The 20,842-nt window shown below is 41.7% G+C and overlaps 1 protein-coding gene across 3 annotated transcripts in view; it reads left to right on the plus strand.

Annotated features, from left to right (window-relative positions):
• RFTN1 (raftlin, lipid raft linker 1) overlaps positions 1-17,352 on the plus strand; it is a 152,910-nt gene extending 135,558 nt beyond the window's left edge. For all 3 annotated transcript variants that reach the window (XM_074984503.1, XM_074984502.1, XM_074984501.1), the window contains exons 8-10: positions 5,185-5,288; positions 6,938-7,019; positions 13,754-17,352. In XM_074984503.1, the coding sequence (XP_074840604.1) occupies positions 5,185-5,288; positions 6,938-7,019; positions 13,754-14,200 (633 nt within the window). In that variant the 3' untranslated portion in view covers positions 14,201-17,352. The remainder of the gene's footprint in view (positions 1-5,184; positions 5,289-6,937; positions 7,020-13,753) is intronic.
• The last annotated feature ends 3,490 nt before the right edge of the window (positions 17,353-20,842 follow it).

Here is a 20,842-nt window from a genome sequence, read left to right on the forward strand (position 1 = left end):
CACCCTGAGCCAGGGACCTTGGGCTGCAGCCCCTGAAACCACTTCTTAATCCAACCCTGCGTGTGTGAACCTTAAAGCCTTAAAGATAAGGTAAATAAAAAGAATCCATCTGCACAGTATTTCTGTTGAACAGGAGCTCAGTCAATGCCCATGTCTACACAGGAAGCGTCTGTCGACAGAAGTCACTGTTGGAAGAGATTTCCCAGCAGGACGTCTGTCAACAGATCTTGTCTATGCATAAAAGCGGATCGAAAGAACAACGTGCTCTGTCGACAGAGAACAGCCAGACTGCCTGGCCCTCTCTTGACAGAACGGCTGACCAGAATCTCTGCAAACAGGGCTGCCTAGTGACCCAAAAGCCCTGTCTGTCAACAAAAGGGCCATGGAGCATCTATACGGCTGTTGTGTAGACAGAACACTCGAGAGATGTGGTATACTGAGTGGGGAGACGTATAATGCTGCCAACAGAGCGCATTTTGCATTTAGACGCTCTATGCGTTTTCCTGACAAAAGCCCAGTTTTTCCAGGAAAGTCTCTCGTGTAGACATGGCCATCATGATGTTAATTTGAACCTTTATGTAGCTGATTGCCGTTGAAGTCACTTGAGTATGTTTTTTTACCGGGTATCTCATATTTGATACAGGGAAATATGGTCACCTACTTTTGGTAATAGAGTAAATATCTTTTTAACAAATAGATCTATAATACCATATGATTAAAACAAATGACTTTATGGAAAGAGTACAAAAATGGAATGGAAATATCATTAACATTCCAGAGCAGGGATTCTTCACATCATAATGCTCAGAAGACAGAAAATGTTCCCAGCAGACTTTCAGCAGCCTATTCTCAGTGAACCAGACACACTTTTATTCCTCTCTCTTTTTCTGAGGTGCCAGTCCTGTTCTCTCCACTTCCCTTTCCTATGGAGCTATAGAGAATTACAGTGTGACTGCAGGGTGGGCAGGTTGTTCCATTCTGACAGAGGGGTATGCATTCCTTATATGGTTATGAGGCTTCTAGGTGCTACAGTAGTACAGATAAATAAAATTAATAGACAACTCATTTCCCCACACAAAGCGGGAGACAGTTCCAAATTATCAGCATTTCTGCTTCCCATCCCGATTGCCAGGGTTCCTCCTCCACTTCCAAAACCTATCAGTCTTTTCAGTGCATAAATCCTCCAGATTTGCTTTAAGTGCTTTATTAAAGGTTGTTTAATGGGCTGGTCGATCTTTTATTCCTTAATCTTGGTCTGTTTTGTCTGCACATTACAAGAAACTGTACATTAGGCAGTGACCAAAGTTGGCTCACTTGTAACTAAACCACATTTACTTAACTCTAGAAAAATAAATAATTTTCAGTTGGATAAGAAGAAATTAGCAGTAGTGTTGGTTTTTTTATGTTGCTTCATGTCTAAAATCGCAGCTGTAGAAGAAATTAATACTGTTAATACCGTGTGTTGCATGGTTTGCCCTAGATATTGCCTTTACTTTTTTTAAAATCAGGTTTCAGACCTTTCTAGTTTTTTAATGAACTGAGATTGTTGTGGGGGGTGGGGGAAAGAAATGTGGAAAGCAAACAGCAAAACTATAAATAAAAATGAATTCTTAGTATGTGCTGCAAATCAGAGGAAAAACACTCAATGTGTTCTGGTTTTTTGACACTCAAGGTGTGATCAGAGATTACTTATCAACCACAGGAGAGTGGGAAGTGACTTAATTACAGTTTTGCTCCCTTTCACAGAATGAAATGTCTCCCAGTTTGATTCAGGGTATTATTTATGCACCTTTTTTTTTCATTAGAGGTCTGTCATGTAATTTCTGCTGCTTCTAGCTAACTAATCCTGAGCTTCAAAAAGACCCCGATTACAATAATCTCATGCTCTTCTGTGTTTGAAATTAGTATAGGTACATTTAATATAAGAATATAATTTCTATTTAAATATAAGATTAAGGGGTGCTTTTTGGTGTCTGGCTAAATTTTACTGTATATTTAGATCCTTTCTGTTTTGGAAAGAACAAAGGTGACACTGGTTCCACCAGCACTCAGTCTTATTATCAAGATATGTATTCAGGTGTATCTTAATCAGCTTTGGCTCCTGTTGGAACACAAGTTCCAGCTGTGATACAGTTACACATCATGGCTCTTCTTGCCCTTCTATATTCACACTGTTCCTCTACTAGTGCTTATGTTTGCCAGTGAGGAGTCTGAGCTTCATGGCAGGGGTAGGGACCCAGTTACTTAAAGTAAAAAAATGGCTGCCTTTCTCTCCCCTACCTATCAGTACTGAGCAGAGCTAGTCGGGATGGGGCAGGAGGTGTGTGCCTGCCTGGAAGCCTGGCGAAAGGTACTCTGCCTGATTGCACTGAGGCTTTGGGTGACTTCCAGCAGAGCTGTTAAGGAAGGCCATAGAAATGATTGTAGGGCCTGGTACCTACCTTTGCTTTCTGAGGGGTGCTAGAAACCAAGCTGACTGGAGTGCCTGGGAGACGGCACCATGAGATCAACATGGAAAACAGAAACTACCTTTAGAACAATTTCTGTCCACCTTTTTTTCTTAATCCTTCCCTTTCAGTTTTCTTATACACTTCAACCTTCTGATCAATCTTTTTTTTCTTTTCTTTTTTCTTTTTATTTTGTATTGAACACTAACCTGCTCTTTTCTCTCTCTAAGCGTATGTTGAGAAATACAACATCATTTGTTACAGGTGATGCATAAGTCAGACAGGTCAAAATCCCACAGGGGTTTCATTATCTTGCAGCTGCATGAACCTGCTCACAAAACTGTCTGTGGCGGGAGGCAACACATCTCTAAAATGGTTCGGCTCTTGCAGCAGCCAAATGTGATTTGTGTTGTCGTGGTGCTCTTCCTGGTTGCCATAACTACTCTCAGATTTTGACATGTTTGTCACAGGTCTTAATGAAACAGGAAGGCTCGCTTTGGTAATCTTAGCCCTCGGGTGCTGAATCTGAAATCTGAATCCTTCCTGTACCATCAGACATTGCTCAGAGCACAAACAAGGCTCTGACAACCCCGTACATCCTGAGCCACTTTTTAGATGTCCTTTGTTGTTAAGTGCTAAAAGTTTTCCTGCTTACGGTACTGTGTAATAGAGGATTTTTTTTTTCCCGGTCATCTCCTTTTGCGTGTTCCTCCAGCTGCCCAATGGCATGCCTACCGCAGCCACAGCTCTGGTTTCATTCTTTATGTATGTCCTTGATATTACCATTGCCTTTTTTGGATAACTCGGGTGAAAAGGAGTTGTTGAGCTCTCTGACAAATCTCAGATTTTATAATAAATTCATTCCAGAACACCTAGTATTTTCCTGAGGCATTTGCTTTCAAAAGTATTTGAATATTTATCTGTATCTTTTTAATACATTTTCCTCAGGGAATGGGCCATTTTAAAAACTGGAAAGAGGAACAGGTCAGTTTGGCACTTGGTGTAGTGAGTGGAGGGTGGGAGGATAAAGATGGCGGGGTGGTTGGAGTCTGTGATTTGTGTGACTCTGAGGCTCCATGAACGTGACATGTCTGTAGTCATGGTAGCCTTGAAGAAGCTCTGACAAACATAAAAGAAAATGAGTCAGAAGCCAAGTGAGAATTTATCTTTTCTCTTAAAGGCCTTCTTCCTTTCCTGTACTTTCATGGTGTCTTATATAAGGTGATACTGCTGCCTTTGCAAATATTTTTCACTTCTGTAACTGGGTGTATTATTGTGGGCATCTGACAGTGTTTCTGAAGAAACACAAAGAATGGTTAAGCCAAGATGGGCTGACGTGTGTATTTGAAGACAGAATTTACTTCCCTTTAAATGGGCACAAATCTGTTCCTTTTGTTAGATGCACACACTGTTTAGGGCAGGTAAGTGATTAATTACCCAAACACTCCTGCCTTTCAGCTAGATGGATATTAAGTGACCTAAATCCCATGCGCAAAGAAGGAAGGCCAGGTAAAAATCAGACCCTCTGTTTAAAATACTACAGCTGGATATGAATTAGGTCTGTTTAAATGATTGTTATTACAGAATATATAGATTTTGAATTGAACTAGTATAGCAAAGTGGAATGTTACTGTTTGACATTGATGACTGGGGAAACCATTATGCTTTGCCCTGTTTTGAGACTTTACAAGAAAATGTGTGCGCACACACAAAGAGCATCACAGTATGTACTTCTGCCTTTATTTTGGCAAGCCTAACTTGTACTGTGGTGCAGTGCAATATTATTTGTAATGAAAAGTGTATTCGCAATTTATGATAATACTTCAGTAAGACTGGTGACACTGAAGAGTAAATGTGCAATAGATCAGCATGTACAATTAGTGAAGTTTTGGTAATTGGACATCTCCCTGTAGCAGTCTTTACTGAGACTACTGTTTCTTTTCAGAGAATTATTGTGTTTACAGATTAGCAGAAGGAAATTAGCAAGTATCTATTGTGCAGCATCTGTGACTGAAACTAGACTTTTACAGTGAAAGGTAGCGTTTTGGTGTCGCCCACATATTTCCTGATTCAGAATAACAAATGGCCAATGTTTATTTGCCTATGGTGACAAAAGGAATAAAACAAATCGCTCTCATATTTTCTTTCTGCTGCTGCATGCAAATAACATGGGTTCATTACCACCATAATGTCATTTAACTCCCCATGAGATGCTTTGAAATCTGAGGGTCAAATTTAGCTCTCAGCTCCACTGGTGTAAAGCAGAAGTTAACTTGCTTATCGTCAGCAGAGTTGCCCATTACACCAGCACATTCAAAATTAGAGTGTGGACTACACAGCGTGGTGTGCTTTTGCATCGCATGATTTCCTTTTTGTTTGCAAGAATGTAATTCTTTTTTCCTATTAAGATTGCAGGAGATCACTTGTCCAAGGGAGCACTGATAAAACAGAATGAATTAGTCCTGTTGATCTGGTTTATCAGCTGTCACATGGATAATTTGGATCCCAAAAAGAAATTGCATATTTGCACTGTTTAAATAAATATATTTAAGTCTTCAGCAAGAACTGCAGAATGATCCTACGTGTCTTGCATTTTCAAATATTTTCTTTCTTGCTTTGCTTAACTTGCAAAACTGATCTAACTTTGGAAAGAAACAACAACAGAAAACACCCCCTTTAAACAAGCCAATTGTCACACATCAAGTGATAATCCTAACAGCTGATTTTTCTTTCCCAGGGAGTTGAAGTGCAGACAGATTATATTCCACTTTTGAACTCTCTCGCAGTGTATGGTTGGCAGCTGACTTGTGTGCTTGCTACTCCAATTGTAAAGACAAACAGGTACTGTGGACGCTGCATTTTGGTTAAGGAAGTCTCTACATACGCATGATAGTTTGTCCGAACAGTTTCCCGTATTCCTACTTAGCATATAGTCCTCTGCATATGTGCACTAAGATGTCCAGGAAAGCTACATTGCAACTTGCCACTGGGCCAATCTGATCAATTCTGTCCTTACCTCAGCTTTGCCACAAATCTTGCTGAGCAGGAGGAGGGCTGGGGCGCAGATGCTTCCAAACGTATGTGTTGTGTGCTGGGTCACAGGTGTATGTTTTTACTGCCATTTAAAAAAATAAACAAACTGTGGTGCCCTTTGGAGAGCGGTGTTATTTAGCAGTAGAAGCACATACTGTCTTTCATGAGAACTGCATGTGATGTTATAATCATTTGCTGCAGTTGCTAGCAAAAAGTGGGTAAAATATTACTGATAATAAAGTGGTAGCTTTCAGTTGGAATTTCCTTTGTTGGTGGGTTTTGGTCATTTTTGGATCTAGTTTTGTATCAGAGGCATAATTATATTAATAGCAATGTAAATAGTTTTAAAACATTTTTGATGGAAACTTTCCAAAAATACAGTCACGTGACAGCAGTTGATTATTACTACTGCACATTAAGTAACTGCTTTTCAAATAGGTGACTTCATCATTTGTGAACAAAAAGAAATATCAGTGTGCCAAATTGTTGTTCATTAAAGGACAGCATTGTGCCCTGTGGCACATGAGCACAGATGCAGGCAATTCTTGTCTTTGAAAGCTTACAATCTATAAAGACCAAAGCCGCTGAGAAAACTAGTGGAAGGAGTTATTCTGATCTATGTTTTTCATAGACTTTACAATAAATCAGTGGATGAAAAATCACAAATAAGGATTTTTATACCCCTTTTTCAATATTCTGCTTTGTCCTCCCTTCTTTCTACTCCTTTCTGTGAACCAGTTGATGATTACCTCCATCAGATACTTCAGACTGGTCATTAGTGCTGATTAACACACAGCCTGAGTGATGAAGACATTTGGCTTTGCCTTATGCTTCACTATGCACCCAAGCTGTGGATTAATCAGTGCTGTCACTACTGGAGGATCTGTCATAGCTGTAGTGCTCGGCTAGGAAAAGCACACTGCAATGTGTAATTGACATTTTAGTGCACACAGGTTACAGTTCATGTCTCATGGACTAATTTTTTTCAAAATTTTTTTTTTTCTGGGTGGACACTTGAATTCTAAAACATTTGGTAGAAAAAATCCTCTTTGATTGACCTGGGATTTTAGGGCTATGGTTACACTAGCGAATTTTACCAACAAAACCCCAATTTTGTCAACAAAAAACTGATGGTACATCTACACACACGATTGGCTTTCGTGCGTGGCTGCAATCTGTTGACTGAAGTTTTGTCAGGAAATCTTTTCCGATGGTCAGTTCTGTTGACAGATCGCCGTAATGTAACCATAAGCTCGGTGTATCAGATTAGACATGGGCCTAAATTAGGCTGATGGTTCCCAACAAACACCATTCTTTCCATACACACCTGAAACAGATTTTTAGGCCATTTCTGGTGGTTCTCTTTTTCCAAGCTTATGCAAATTAATGAAGTATGTCTTAGGTTTTGAATTTTTGTGTGTATGAGATTGACTCATTTTCAGAATTGTGTTTTACAGGGAGGGGAATTTAGCCACTAAGCAGATTGTCTTTCTCCAAAGACCCTCTCTACCCCAGAAAGCAAAGAAGAAAGAATCTAAGGTAAACGACCTTAAATTCCTGTGTATGATTATCTTGGAAATACTCTAATATTCTGATTTTCCACAGAAATTTCAACATTTCTAATGACTTGTAATAGGTTTGCTGAATATTATCAGAACACTTTAAAACTATGATGTGAACAAAGAAAAAGCAAAATACTCAAAAGGGCATGAAAGGTGTGGTTGTATACTCTTCCTTCCATTGAGAGAAGCTAGAGAGTAAGTGGTCTAGTTAGAAAAAAAAACACATAGGATTTGGATTGGGATTTAGGAGACGTGTGCTCAATTCCTAGCTCTGCCACAGACTTTCTATGTGATCTTGGGCAAGTCATTTAATCTCTTTCTACTGTTGTTCATGATTTGAAGGTGAGGACAGCAATACTTTTTTTCTCCTGCCCTATGTCTTCCTTATCTGTTTAGGTTGTAAACACGTTGGTGCAGAGGACTGTCTCTTGCCATATTTTGACAGAATCTAGTACAGTTGGGCCTTAATCTCAGCTGGAGCTTCTAGGTTATTATGTAATATAAATAAATACTGACATATGAAAGAGGAAGAATATCACCTATAAAAAGGAACCAAATCAAACTGCCTTTAGCAGCTGACAGGTATCAGTGCATCTTCATTGTATTTCCAGTTCCTGAGGTGTTTCACTTCCCTTTATTAAATGAGCAGCTTGCAGAAACCCTGGCCAAATGTGTCAGACTTTAAAAGATAGGCAAGTACACAGATTTGTACCTAGCAAAAAATGGCGAAGGTCTTGTTCACATTGCTGCACGTTCCCCAACCTGCATGCAAGGGAGCCAAACTTGTGAAGTGTGAAGAAGAAACACAGCCCATCTAGTGAAGGCACGAGAGGATGAAGAAACTAACGCCACCTTAGTTTCATTCCTGAGCTAGCTACTCCAGTTACACTAACATTAGTTACCAACGCAGTGATAGAGACACCTTGGGACCATTCAGAAGCTCAGCTAGTGCAGCATGTTGAGCCCACTTCTTAAGTAGAGTTGGACATTAGTAGGAGAGCTGGCTGGAACGCAGTTTCCAGTTCATGGGAAATTTTGCAGTTTTAAAATTTGGTTTAGTTCCAAATGCAGTTTGTTTTTATTTCCTATGAACCAGAAATACCTCCTCCCAAAAAAATTGTTTCAGAATCATTGATGTGTGGAATTTCTCAAGTGAAATCTGCTTCCCAGCTCCAGACAGCTACTGAGGAAAATTAACACTGGCATGGGTGTCCTTTATTTTGGAATTCACTTCTGCTACTTAGTCAGCCAGAGGCCAGATTTATCACTCTTGTAGGCGGTCTGCAAAGCCTGTCTTTCTCAGGCAATTTAGGAGGAGCTGGGCTGAGGTCAGGGTGGCTATCATGGGTAGTGCTTTTGCTTGTTTTGTGTGTTTTTAATGAAAAGGATGGGAATTTATAATAGTTATTAGTGTAAATTCAAATAAACATATCTGTAACTAACGAGTTGACGGTATGGCAGCTGCAAACCAACAAGTGTGACTGAAAAGATTATTTTTATATATACTATTTAAAAGGCTCATTCATATCTTACAAATGTCTATTGATAAGAGTTTATTTATTCTCAGGAAGTTTGAAATAATGTAGTACAAAAATACAACTAATAAAATATGATGGTTTTCAGTCAAAGGTTCAAGGAGAACATGGGAGAGGGTAAAACTATGCAAAAGCACATAAGTTTATTAAAAGCAGTCATTGTTAGTCAGCTGCTGGTAAATGCTGGACATAAACCACCTTACATTTGATTCAGCAGCTAAGCATTCTACACAGCACAAAGCACACGCACTAAGAGCTGACAGCTTGATTTAATTTTTGGTTACAATATGTTTAAAACTTTTTTTGAAGATAAACACTTGGTGGGGGAAAATACAGTAAATCCTGGAAATGCGCAAGTTCGAGTTGTGCTTAGCTCAAATTAACGCAAGTTAAGTGCAACTCAAAACATTGCTACCCCAGCCCTGGCTTAACCCCCAGCCCCACGTGGCCCCAGTTCAACCCCCCCAGTCCCCTCACCACCTGCGCACGGCTCCAGCTCACACCCCACCCCTGCGCCTGGCTCCAGCTCCAGCTCACCCCCTGCCACAGTTCAACCTCCCCTCCCCCACATGTGGCTCCATCTCAACTCCATCCCCTGCACCCTCCCTGCAGCCCTAACCCACCCCAGGCTTAACCCCCACTTTCCACCTCACACAGCCCCAACTCACCAACCAAGCTTAACCCTCCCCAACTGCCCTCCCCACAACCCCAGGACTTACCTTTCCAAAGGAGCTCCAGGTGCTCCTGCTGCTTCCCAGGCTGTAGAACGTGTGTTCTGCTGGGGAAGAGAAGCCGCCCCCCTGACTTACGTGAAATTCCAGTTACGCGAGGAGCGTGGGAATACAACTCTCACATAAAGCGGGGCACTACTGTATGTTCAGCTAACAAGATTAAAATGAAATTGCAATGGTAGAAACCAAATCATTCCTATGAACGAGTCAGGTGCTGTGCACTTCAGCCAGCTGAACAGAAGGGAAAGGCACAAGGATCTGTAAAAATATCAGGAGACAGATATAACTCTCTCATTGCCCCAGCACAGGCAGCCGATGTAATCTAATTTCTCATAAAGTTTATCAGCTGTTTCTTGAGACAAGATCAAAGTTCATTTCAGCAGAAATTAGGCTTCATGGACATTAAAGCCTACAAAGACTGACCATAGTTCTGAATAAACTTCCTAATATTTGGGGACTGCTATGCAGCCTCTAGTTAAAGGAAATTCCAAATGGAAATTGGGGATGCCCAGCACCTTTGAAAAGCTGGGTACTTTTTTTCAGGTGGCTAAATTTAAGCACTCATGTTAAAAATTACGGTGTTCACTGTAACGGATTTATATGCAAGATAAATTAGCCGAAAGACAGACAGTCTCAAATAAAACATAAAAGAATATTCGTGAAATCCAGCTAATGTTAGGGGTTTTTTTTTTTTGTTTTTTTTTTTTGGCTCCAGCAGAATTTGGGCTGACAGAGCATTACCTCAGCATTAGGAAATAAGGGGCTCAGCCATGCTTCCACATGCTTGCAAGCAATTGCCCCTGCAATTAATGGTGGGCACGACACATGGGATTTATACAACTACCTTAAGCAGAACAGGATTACACATGGCAGACTTTGTGCTCAGTTATTTGGTTTTCAACATCTGGTTTGGAAAAGGGTTTTTTTCTAAGGTGTGGTTTTGGGTGGGCCTCTTGCATCAGGAGTAGATGGCTGAGGAAGGCAAAATATCCATGAACATGAGCTGTCCTCTTGGTGGTTGCTGGTACAGACCTGTAGTTCTGGGGAAATGATTTCTAGATTCCAGCTGAACAGCTAGATGAGTAGCTCAAGTCCACAGCCTCCCCTATTTAATGTTGGATGGAAGGCCTTTTTTTTTTTTTGGCATGGACAGCGGATGGCAAGGCAGCCTTCACCTCCTCCAGTACGCACTGGGGAGAGCATAGGGTGGAGAGCCCCATGCGCCAGGCGAGTGCTGGGGCCTCCATCCAGTCTCCCTGGTCGTAGTCGAGGAGGTCTCCGACCCTGGTGATTCCACTGAGGACCAACCACCGGCGCACCGTGGGGGACTCCGCTGCCTGCACACGGAGATAGGGGTTGTGTAGCAGGGGCTCTGCGAGGTCTTCCCCCGCGGCGGCCCCTAAAGACCTGGAGACTGCAAGCAGCTGCCACGTGTGGAGGAGGTCCTGGTAGAAGACCGGCAGCTCTGAGAGGTCTCGCGGATGACCTCTCAAGGGTAGATAAAGGAGCTGCCGGTCGTATCGGAGCCCTCAGGAGCACCAGAGGAAAGCATGCACCAGTGAGCTCCACACCAGACTATCTGCACCATTGTTGTTGAGGAGTCCCTGCAGGGCCTGGAGGTGGAAGACATGGACCTGGGTGTGCAGGCACGTCAGGCCCGGTCCCCCGCTCCTCCAGGGGGAGGTGGAGAACCCCTGCAGGGACCCAATGCAGTCCTGGCCAGAAAAGCCCCAGAACTATCTTCTGGAGGTCAGCCAGGAACTCCGGGGGCGGGATCAGCGTGTTGAGATGGTGCCAGAGCATGGACAGGACCAGCTGGTTAAGCACCAGCACTCTCCCTTGCAGGGAGAGACACTGGAGCAGTGTCGTCCACCTCCGCAACCGCTCAGCCACCCTGCCCTCTAAACCCTGCCAGTCTTCCAGCTGAGCGGGATGGAAGGCACGGGTGCCAGATAAACTGCAAATGTGGGGACAAAGTGCCCCTCACCAGCTCAACCTTCCCAGAGCCCTCCCCCACCAGCCCGATCCTCGCGGAGCACTTTGGGAGCTTTCTCTGTCCACGCCCACGTTAGCCTCATCTTCCTGGACTCCCTCCTCTTCTACCCTGACTTCCTACTTTGCCCTCCCTGCTGCTGAGCCCTCAGATGATGGGTCCATCCCACTTCCTATATCTGTGCCATCCCCAATAGCAGCTGCTAAGTTTTTGACATCTGGCAGGTGAGGGCCTGGCTTTTGGCATATAGCATGATGAAGAGAAGAACCAAGTGCTGGCAAATTGATGAGACAACTTGAAGTGACTAATCACTTGAAAGTTTAGGCTGACTTTGCTTGGCAGGAATGAGGCAGATAAATCCTTTGCCCTCAGAGTCTGTTTCAGACATCATCAGCACATTTACACTTATTAGTGGCCAGGAAGGGATTCTCGCCTCCCTTTTTTCTTTTCATCTCGCTGAACCATCAGAGATTGCTGGTGCTCTTAGGTCTGGTCTGCAACCTGCAACTCCGGAGCCACATGGGCGCTCTAAGGATTTCTTTGTGGTTCCCAAGGCTACAATTGCTGAGTTTTTAAAGAACACCCTCTTGGTCATTTTCAGTAAATGGTGAATATCTAAAAGCCCAACCCTGAACAACTCATAGCTAAATAGCAAACAATATGTGGTCTCAAAACATTGATAAATGCCCCTTTAATATGCGCAGAGTATTGTGGGATATGATACTGTATGGCTACGTCTACACGTGCACCCAACTTCGAAATAGCTTATTTCGATGTTGCGACATCGAAATAGGCTATTTCGATGAATAACGTCTACACGTCCTCCAGGGCTGGCAACGTCGATGTTCAACTTCGACGTTGCTCAGCCCAACATCGAAATAGGCACAGCGAGGGAACGTCTACACGGCAAAGTAGCACACATCGAAATAAGGGAGCCAGGCACAGCTGCAGACAGGGTCACGGGGCGGACTCAACAGCAAGTCGCTCCCTTAAAGGGCCCCTCCCAGACACACTTTCATTAAACAGTGCAAGATACACAGAGCCAACAACTAGTTGCAGACCCTGTATATGCAGCACGGACCCCCAGCTGCAGCAGCAGCAGCCAGAAGCCCTGGGCTAAGGGCTGCTGCCCACGGTGACCACAGAGCCCCGCAAGGGCTGGAGAGAGAGTATCTCTCAACCCCCCAGCTGATGGCCGCCATGGAGGACCCCGCTATTTCGATGTTGCGGGACGCGGATCATCTACACGTCCCTACTTCGATGTTGAACGTCGAAGTAGGGCGCTATTCCCATCCCCTCATGGGGTTAGCGACTTCGACGTCTCGCCGCCTAACGTCGATTTCAACTTCGAAATAGCGCCCAACACGTGTAGACGTGACGGGCGCTATTTCGAAGTTACTGCCGCTACTTCGAAGTAGCGTGCACGTGTAGACGCAGCCTATCTGTGTTTGATCATGTTGCTAATAAAGTCTTGATTTGAAAAGGAAGCTTTGTGGCATTCCCGCTGTGTATTGCGACGTGCGTTTTAAGAAAGAAAACTGAAATTAAACATCAAGCACAATTGCTATAATTAAAGTGGGTTCAGGAATGAAAGTCGGGAAGATAAACATACAAAAGCAGATCGAAAGAGCAATCTGCTTTGTTGACAGAGAGCAGTCAGACTGCCCAGCTGCTCTCTTGACAGAATGGCCAACTGGAAGCTCAGCAAACAGGGCTGCCCGGTGAACTGAAAGCCTTGTCTGTCGACAGAGGCACCCACCCCGAGCATCTAGACTGCTTTTCTTGTCAACAAAATCTGTCAATAAAGGTGTTATTCCTCATCATGGCGTGACAAAACGCCGTCTGTGGAAGTGCAGAGGTTTGTTGACAAAAGGCATTTTTGTATGTAGATGCTCTGCAAGTTTTGTCGACAAAACTCTCTAGTGTAGACTTAGCTTAAACGTGCTGAGTTGCTGTCTTCACATGCTTGGTGAATGTGTCTGTTTTATGTTATCAATCAGGCTTTGTTACTACTGCTACTAACTTGTTGAAAAACTGCAATAATATGCCAGGATTTCTTCCTGTTTGTGTGCATTAGTTCAGCTTTCCAGTTTCTTGCTTTCAGCAGAGTTTGGAATGTCTGCCAGGATGTTGTGGGTTATTACCTCAGCACTGAAATATCCTTCATCAAGAAACTTAGCAGGCATACAAAGCAGTAGAGACAGAGTAACTAACAGAAACTTTGGATCAACATGTGTCTAATAGCTCCAAATAGGGAACAATTTTCAGAAGTCTGATTTACGCATATACAGGAGATATTACACACAGAGAGAGAGAGAGAGAGGGAGGTTGGATTCTTTGACCAGTTGAAACTTTGAAGTTAAATAATTAACTACCACTATTTCAGAAAGTAAATTTCTACTTGAGTTTTTATTTGTTTAAAGTGACCTTTAACATTCAATTTTTTTAATAGTTTCACTGGAGGTTCTCCAAAGAAGAGATGCACAACAAACACACAAAGAAATCTGTCAAGGCTATACTAAGTTCAAAGGAGAAACAAACAGCTGAAGAAAAACAGGAGTGTGAAATTATAGAGAATACAAGAAATTTAGAAGTACAATGGTCAACAATTGAAAATGTTGGGAATTGCAAACCAGTCTTGAATGAACAGCTTGATGGTGTTGCAGACCAGACATCTGAGCTACATGGGGACAAAGATGCACCTATCCATGATAACAAGGAATCAGAAGAAAAATGGCAGAATCATGATACTGATCATAATGAAGTAGAAGCATGCCTGAGTCACAATGATGCATTGAAAAACTGTGACCAGATAACTCATGAAGGAAGCAGTGTTCTTATAACTGACAGCTGGGATGGGGACTATGGGGCAGGATCCATGGATGTTGCCTGTGGTTAATCACCTGCATTTTAAGATAATTGAAAGAGTTGCAGATTTTTTGCCAAATTAAAGGACAAATTTTGCTTATCCTCACTAACTTCATTGCTTAATATAACTTTTAATTTGGCTTTATACATGCCCTATACAATTGTATTATCTCCAGTTAACAAACACAGGCATCTTCAAGTTCCAAATAACCACTGGGCTCACTTTTGCTCCCATATAAGTCAATGGCAAGATTTCCACTGACTTTACTGAGAATGGGACTGGTTTTACTGTCCTTAAGCGTTTAAGGCTGTCTCTACGTGGGCAGCCTCTGTCGACACAGGACACTGTTGACAGAGAAACCTCAGCAGTGCCTCCGTTGACAAATCATGTCTACATATAAAAGCAGCTCAAAAGAGCAAGCAACTCTCAAAGAGCAGCCAGACTGCCCTGCCCTCTGGTGACAGAGCAGCTGACCGGAAGCTCTGCAAACAGGGCTACCTGGGGAACCAGAAGCCCTCTCCATCGACGTAACTGTCCACACAGGTACTCTGTTGACAAAATACTGTTGACAGAGGCTTATAGCTGTTCAGGGCACAGTATAACAATGCCGGCTGAATAGCTGAGGTTTGTTGACAAACTCTCAACAGAGCGCTTTAACCATGTAGATGCTCAGTGACTTTTGTCAGCAAAAGCCCAGTTTTGTTGACAGAGGCTGCCTGTGTAGATGTAGCCTCGAGGTATAGATGATATGTATTATGATTACCAAACAGAGGGAAAATATAGTCAGGTTTGTTCTCTGTCTCAAGAAAAAAACACTTGTATTTAAACTGCTCTATGCTGGCTTAACAAAAACAAGTTCATATTCAATATTTCATATTAGTTTACAAGAAGCACTATTGGCCAATTTCATTATGTTATAATTTTATCAAAGTATCATTGCTGAAGCAATTATTGTGCCGTGTCATTTGGTCATTGTTTTGTGTTGTCACAGAGATGGTGTTCAAGCGTTCAAGAGACTGGAACTGGGAAGTTTGATAAAATGGCTGTAGCTTTATTGATCTTCACTAACATATCTACTCACTGATAGTCTCCTGAGTTTAGTTAACTCTTGCAGAGCCATAAAGCGATAAACAAACCATGAATATTGTAGGCACATGGGGGAACCTGATAGGGAAACAAACCTCTTGATGAATGTGCTTTATGCATTTAGCAGATGGCTCTGACATAATGCCTATCATTCCCGCTCTTCTATTTTGTTGTTCTGGATTTTTAGGTTGCTAATCAGCCCTTAGGCAATGCGTGCTGGGGTTTCAAGAAAGAGAAGAGAAAATGAAAACTGCATATCAAATGTAACTCATTAACTGTATATATTCATAGATCACTGGATACACGTGCCATCTGCTAGCACTGATGTGACTTTTTATCATTTAGCAACCAGAATAGTGTGTGTCACAAGTTTTTTTTTTTTTCTAAATCAAATAGCTACCACGCAAATGCCAGTGCAAGCTGCCAAATGACCCTGTAGACTATAATCTGATGACTGACCTTTCTTCTACAACAGGTAACCATGTTTTTCAGCTGACATACAAACTTTGATGTAAAATGGTCAACATTTTTATGTTTGGAGTTATATTAAAAGCTTTACAGTAAAATGTATGTGTAACAGGTTTTTTTAGATAATATTTGAATCTACTGAAACAGTTTGTCTATTTAAAATGTAACAGGTAGTAATTTCTCTTTTCTTAATAAGCAGTCCCCTTAGAATAGTTTAGAATTAGTTAGGCAGTTCTGCGTACACTGTTTTTAAAAATACCTTCTGTTTTTCATTTTCTTGTAAACAAATAGGAAAATAAAGAATTTGAAGAACAGCTAGCCAAAGACTCAAAAAGTAATTGCAAAATATTTAAGTACATCAGAAGCAGGAAGCCTGCTAAATCAGTAGTGGGAGCACTCAAGGAAAGCAAGGCCATATTGGAGAAACTAAATTAATTCTCTGCATTGGTCATCCCAGCTGAGATGTGAGGGAGAGTCCTAAACCATTCCTTTTAGATGACAAACCCTGAGCACTGTCCTGAATTGAACTGTAATTCAAGGAAGTTTTGGATCAAACTGATAAACTGAACAATAATAAGGCACCAGGAGCAGATGGTATTCATCCAAGAGTCCTGAAGGAATTCAAATGTGACATTGCAGGACTACTAACTTTAGTCTGTAGCCTATCGTTTCAACCACTTTTGTAACAAATGACTTGAGGATAGCTCTAATATGCTAATTTTTAAAAAGGTCTCTAGAGGTGATCTCATGACATCAATATGCAGCAGATTTAATACAAATCAAAGAAAGTATTTCTTCAAGCAATATGCAAAGTGTGGCTCTCCTGGCCAGAGGATGTTGTGAAGGCCAAGACTATAGCAGAGTTCAAAGAAGAGCTTGATCAGTTCTTGGAGATTTGATCCATCAATAGCTATTAGTTAGCATGTCCAAGGATGCAAAATCACAGTCTGAAGTGGTCCTAATCTCTTTGCTAGAGCCTGGGAATGAGGAGGAGGGAATGGGTCACTTGATGACTGGCTGAAGTACCTTACATTGGCTACTGCTGGAATACAGGATACTGAGCTAGATGGACCATTGGTCTGACCCCCTATAGCTGTTCTTTATCAAGTTCAATGTAATTTTTCTCATAGGCTTTCCCATAGGCTGGCAGTTCTCAATCTTTCTTTGCACAGTATAAGGACACAGTAAAATGCTGTTTTCTACATGCACACAATGCTTGTTCAAGCTATTTAAATTATCAACCCTGTTTAAAAGAATTAATGCCATCTACCAAAACACGGAAGGGGGAAAATAATCATACAGCTTCAAAATAATCTATGAAATGTAGTGATTTAAAGATAGCCATCATTACCCAAATTACACAGACGTGTTAATATTTTTTTCCCAATAAATGAAGAATATTTATAGTTCCAACAGTTTAACTGAATATTAAAATGCTAAATAATGTTAATAACTTATGGTACTTTACAGGGAGTTCATGCAATACCCCGAGGCAAAGGTATGTTCTCATTTCCTAAACATTGTTTCATTTATTCACTATTTTAATGCAAACACTGTGCTGTGCATAGTTACCAAATTTGTCTGCAGATTTTATTGACACGGTATCTTTCATTAAATGATTATAAAGCTGGTCCTTAAAATACAAACTGTGTCTTATTTTCCACTGAATTAAAAAAAGTAGTTAACGAGCAGCCTAAGAAAATAGTTTTGATACAGTGAATACATATGTTAAATAGTGAATGTCCACATGAAAACAGTTTGAGCATGACCACCTACTTTTCTCTAACTGGACACCAAATGTGTACAAAGCAGAAAAAAGGGAACGTTTGAGTAGGAGTCATCTTATTTTGCTGGTTACATTTTTGACATCACCTTGGCCTAGAAAAAAAAGCATGACCAGTCATGCACCAAATAAAGCAACACTAACTAGCAGTTCAGCGTGAGATGTTTATGCAATCAATCTGGTTAAGTAGTTCACTGGCTTTTACTCGACATACCTAAGGAGGCACAAAGTAAGACTCAGACCCTCTGCAACATTTAGACTCCTAACTTTCATTGGTTTTAATGTGTTAGGAGCCTTAATATCCATGAGTTTAAAGTCTTGCACCAGCTTAACTGAAAATTAAGCAGAATAAAGGCATGATTTAAAACTTGTAGTGCCAAACCCTGGGTAGATGTTCTTATTTCAAGTTGAACTAGGTGAATGTGGTCTATAGTAAACCAATTAAGAACCTGTTTAAACTGCAATAAACCACTCAGAGACCACAAAGAGTTTGCACCAGTTTAACTGTATTGGTTTAAAAACACATTAAATTGATACCACTTCCTCCACAACGACAAGACTAAGGAAATACTGTCTCAGTACGTAGAATACCCTTTGTGCCCAATGGCTGTGCTTTCCAATCATTTGCAGGTTCACAGTGATGATCAGAAAAAACCTTGGAAAACAATTTTCTCCTCTTTTACTACATTATTACTATACTGAAAAGTCAAACAGCTTTTCTCTCAGAGCATTTGAACTCTTCCGACCTAGCAATTCATGTGTACTATTTTCAAATCCTGCAATATTCACATGAGCAGCTACAGCAACGACGTCCACTTCAAGAAAATAGTCAATAGGTTGTCATTACTTACCAATACACAAGTATAACGGTTAAAATTTTTTAAAGGCAAGATTTACCTATACAAATTCCATTGAACTGAACAGGACTTGTTTGAGTAAACCTTCCAATTGACTTTGAAAGCTCTTCACCACCACACCAAGGTAGCTGTGATGGGGATGGAAAAAAGGAGAGAAAGCAAGGTTTGAGATCAGGTCACGCGATTGTTTAATTTTGTCAGGGTTATCCCTCCTTGCCATTCAGGAGCTTGAAAGAGAGCAGGACTGGACAAGAAATTGAAACTGACAGCCCAGTTGCTATACTTGGAACTGGACAATGGGGGAAGCGGGGTCAAAGAAAAGGAGGTGTGAGATGAGAGGCCTGATTGACATACCTAAACAACCAATCAGACCAGCCTGCAAATGCCTGTGACTGCCCAGACATGGGTATTTAATCCAAACAAGTGCAGTATCTGGGAGAAGAGAAGTGACTTAGCTTCCATCTGCAGGAGATAAGGCTTCTGTGTTTTGTACAGCAAAAGGTGAGAGCCTCAGTTCGTTTTCAGCCATAGGAACATAACCAGCTACAAGCTCCCAGCTTTGCGGCAGCGTTCTCAAACCAATTCTCAAACATAAGAGGAAGGGAGAGTAGCTAGTCCACTTGCCTTCTTACTTCCCCACACCCCATTCTTAAATCACACCTAGGAAGGACAGAGGAAAATTACCTTGCTGTGGTCAGCAGGTTCTAGTATTCAGTGGGACAGGCTACCCCCAACTATTATGCCTATGGCTTGAACAAAAAGTCAAGGAATGACCACGGTTAGCAACCCAGAGGCCTACTCCCTGCCACATAACAGTGGCTCACTTGTACCATGTTCAGCACTTCATCCATGTGGGAAAAAATTATCACAATTTAAGAATTGTCTTTAATTTGTTCTAAAGTGCCCTGTCAGCCAAGGCAACGGATAACTGGCAGGCTTCTAGGAGTATCTCATCATACCCAAATGTGCTCATGGTGCCTGGTACATTCCAAAACTATTTAATTTAACATAGCACAACACAAGGCTAACTTGAAAAAACTTTTTAAAATTATATACAAGAATTAATCAAACTTGTTTATTCCAATAACAGCCCATCCCCATTTACCACACAAAGCTTGCAGAACACTCTTCCAAAGTGAAATGCTATGAGGCTTCAACACCATCCACAAGATGACTGTTGTTTCTCCTTACATTGGTGCCCTTCACACAGAAGAAGATTCTACCTGTTTTCTCTCACTGTAGGCTAAATAAACACTCTTGCGCCTGTATGCTGCATGAATAATTCTTCTATTTTCTTCAATTAAGATGGCTTCAGATAAACTGAATATTAAGTCACTGATATGAAAATGCTGCTAGTTCACTATTAGGCCATGAAGATAATAAGTAAAGCATCACCACAACCAACCAGCTAGTGACAAGTCTTAAGAACATAACTGCACGCAGAAGTTACATGAGGATTCCTGGATGATAAAAACATTTTCCATGCAGGTCAGAATTTTTACAACTATGCTGTACCTGAATGTAAGCTGTTCTGCGTGCCATGTAATTACAGGAAACCTGCAAACTCCCCAACAGGCTAAAAGTTCATATGGTTAAAAAAGCATGTATTAGGTTTCTGATTTTTTTTTTTTAATTACATCTGTTAGGTCTGAGCCCACTGGTGCAGACGGTCAAATTGCTGAAATTGTAACTTTCGCAATTAACAAGACGTGTCCTTAGCCCTGTCTCAATCTACATGAAATATGGCAAGCCAGAGACATAAGGGAAGGTGATAATTACAAAAGCAAAACATATCAAATGTCTTTTGTTAAGTGGACAGCTTGGTTTAACTTAATGTTTAGTGTGAGGGAGCGGGATGTGAAAGGGAGATGGTATTTGTGATACAGGGAGAATATGCCCTCTTGCTATAGTATAAACCAGTTTAATGGCTTAACCACATTTAGGCCGTGTCTACACGTGCCCCAAACTTCGAAATGGCCATGCAAATGGCCATTTCGAAGTTTACTAATGAAGCGCTGAAATGCATATTCAGCGCTTCATTAGCATGCGGGCGGCAGTGGCGCTTCGAAATTGATGCGCCTTGCCGCCGCGCGGCGCGTCCAGACGGGGCTCCTTTTCGAAAGGACGCCACCTTCTTCGAAGTCCCCTTATTCCCACGAGCTCATGGGAATAAGGGGACTTCGAAGTAGGCAGGGCCCTTTCGAAAAGGAGCCCCGTCTGGACGCAACACGCAGCGGCAAGGCGCGTCAATTTCGAAGCGCCGCTGCCGCCCGCATGCTAATGAAGCGCTGAATATGCATTTCAGCGCTTCATTAGTAAACTTCGAAATGGCCATTTGCGTGGCCATTTCGAAGTTTGGGGCACGTGTAGACGTAGCCTTAGAGTGACTTTATATTGGTAAATAGTAAAGTAGGGTCTCATGACTCACAAATTTAATATTTGCAAATTCAATTATTCGCAAGCGGCTGCTTCCCCAGG

This window comes from Carettochelys insculpta, chromosome 2 (assembly GCF_033958435.1).
Source record: "Carettochelys insculpta isolate YL-2023 chromosome 2, ASM3395843v1, whole genome shotgun sequence".
NCBI classification, from domain to species: Eukaryota; Metazoa; Chordata; order Testudines; family Carettochelyidae; genus Carettochelys; species Carettochelys insculpta.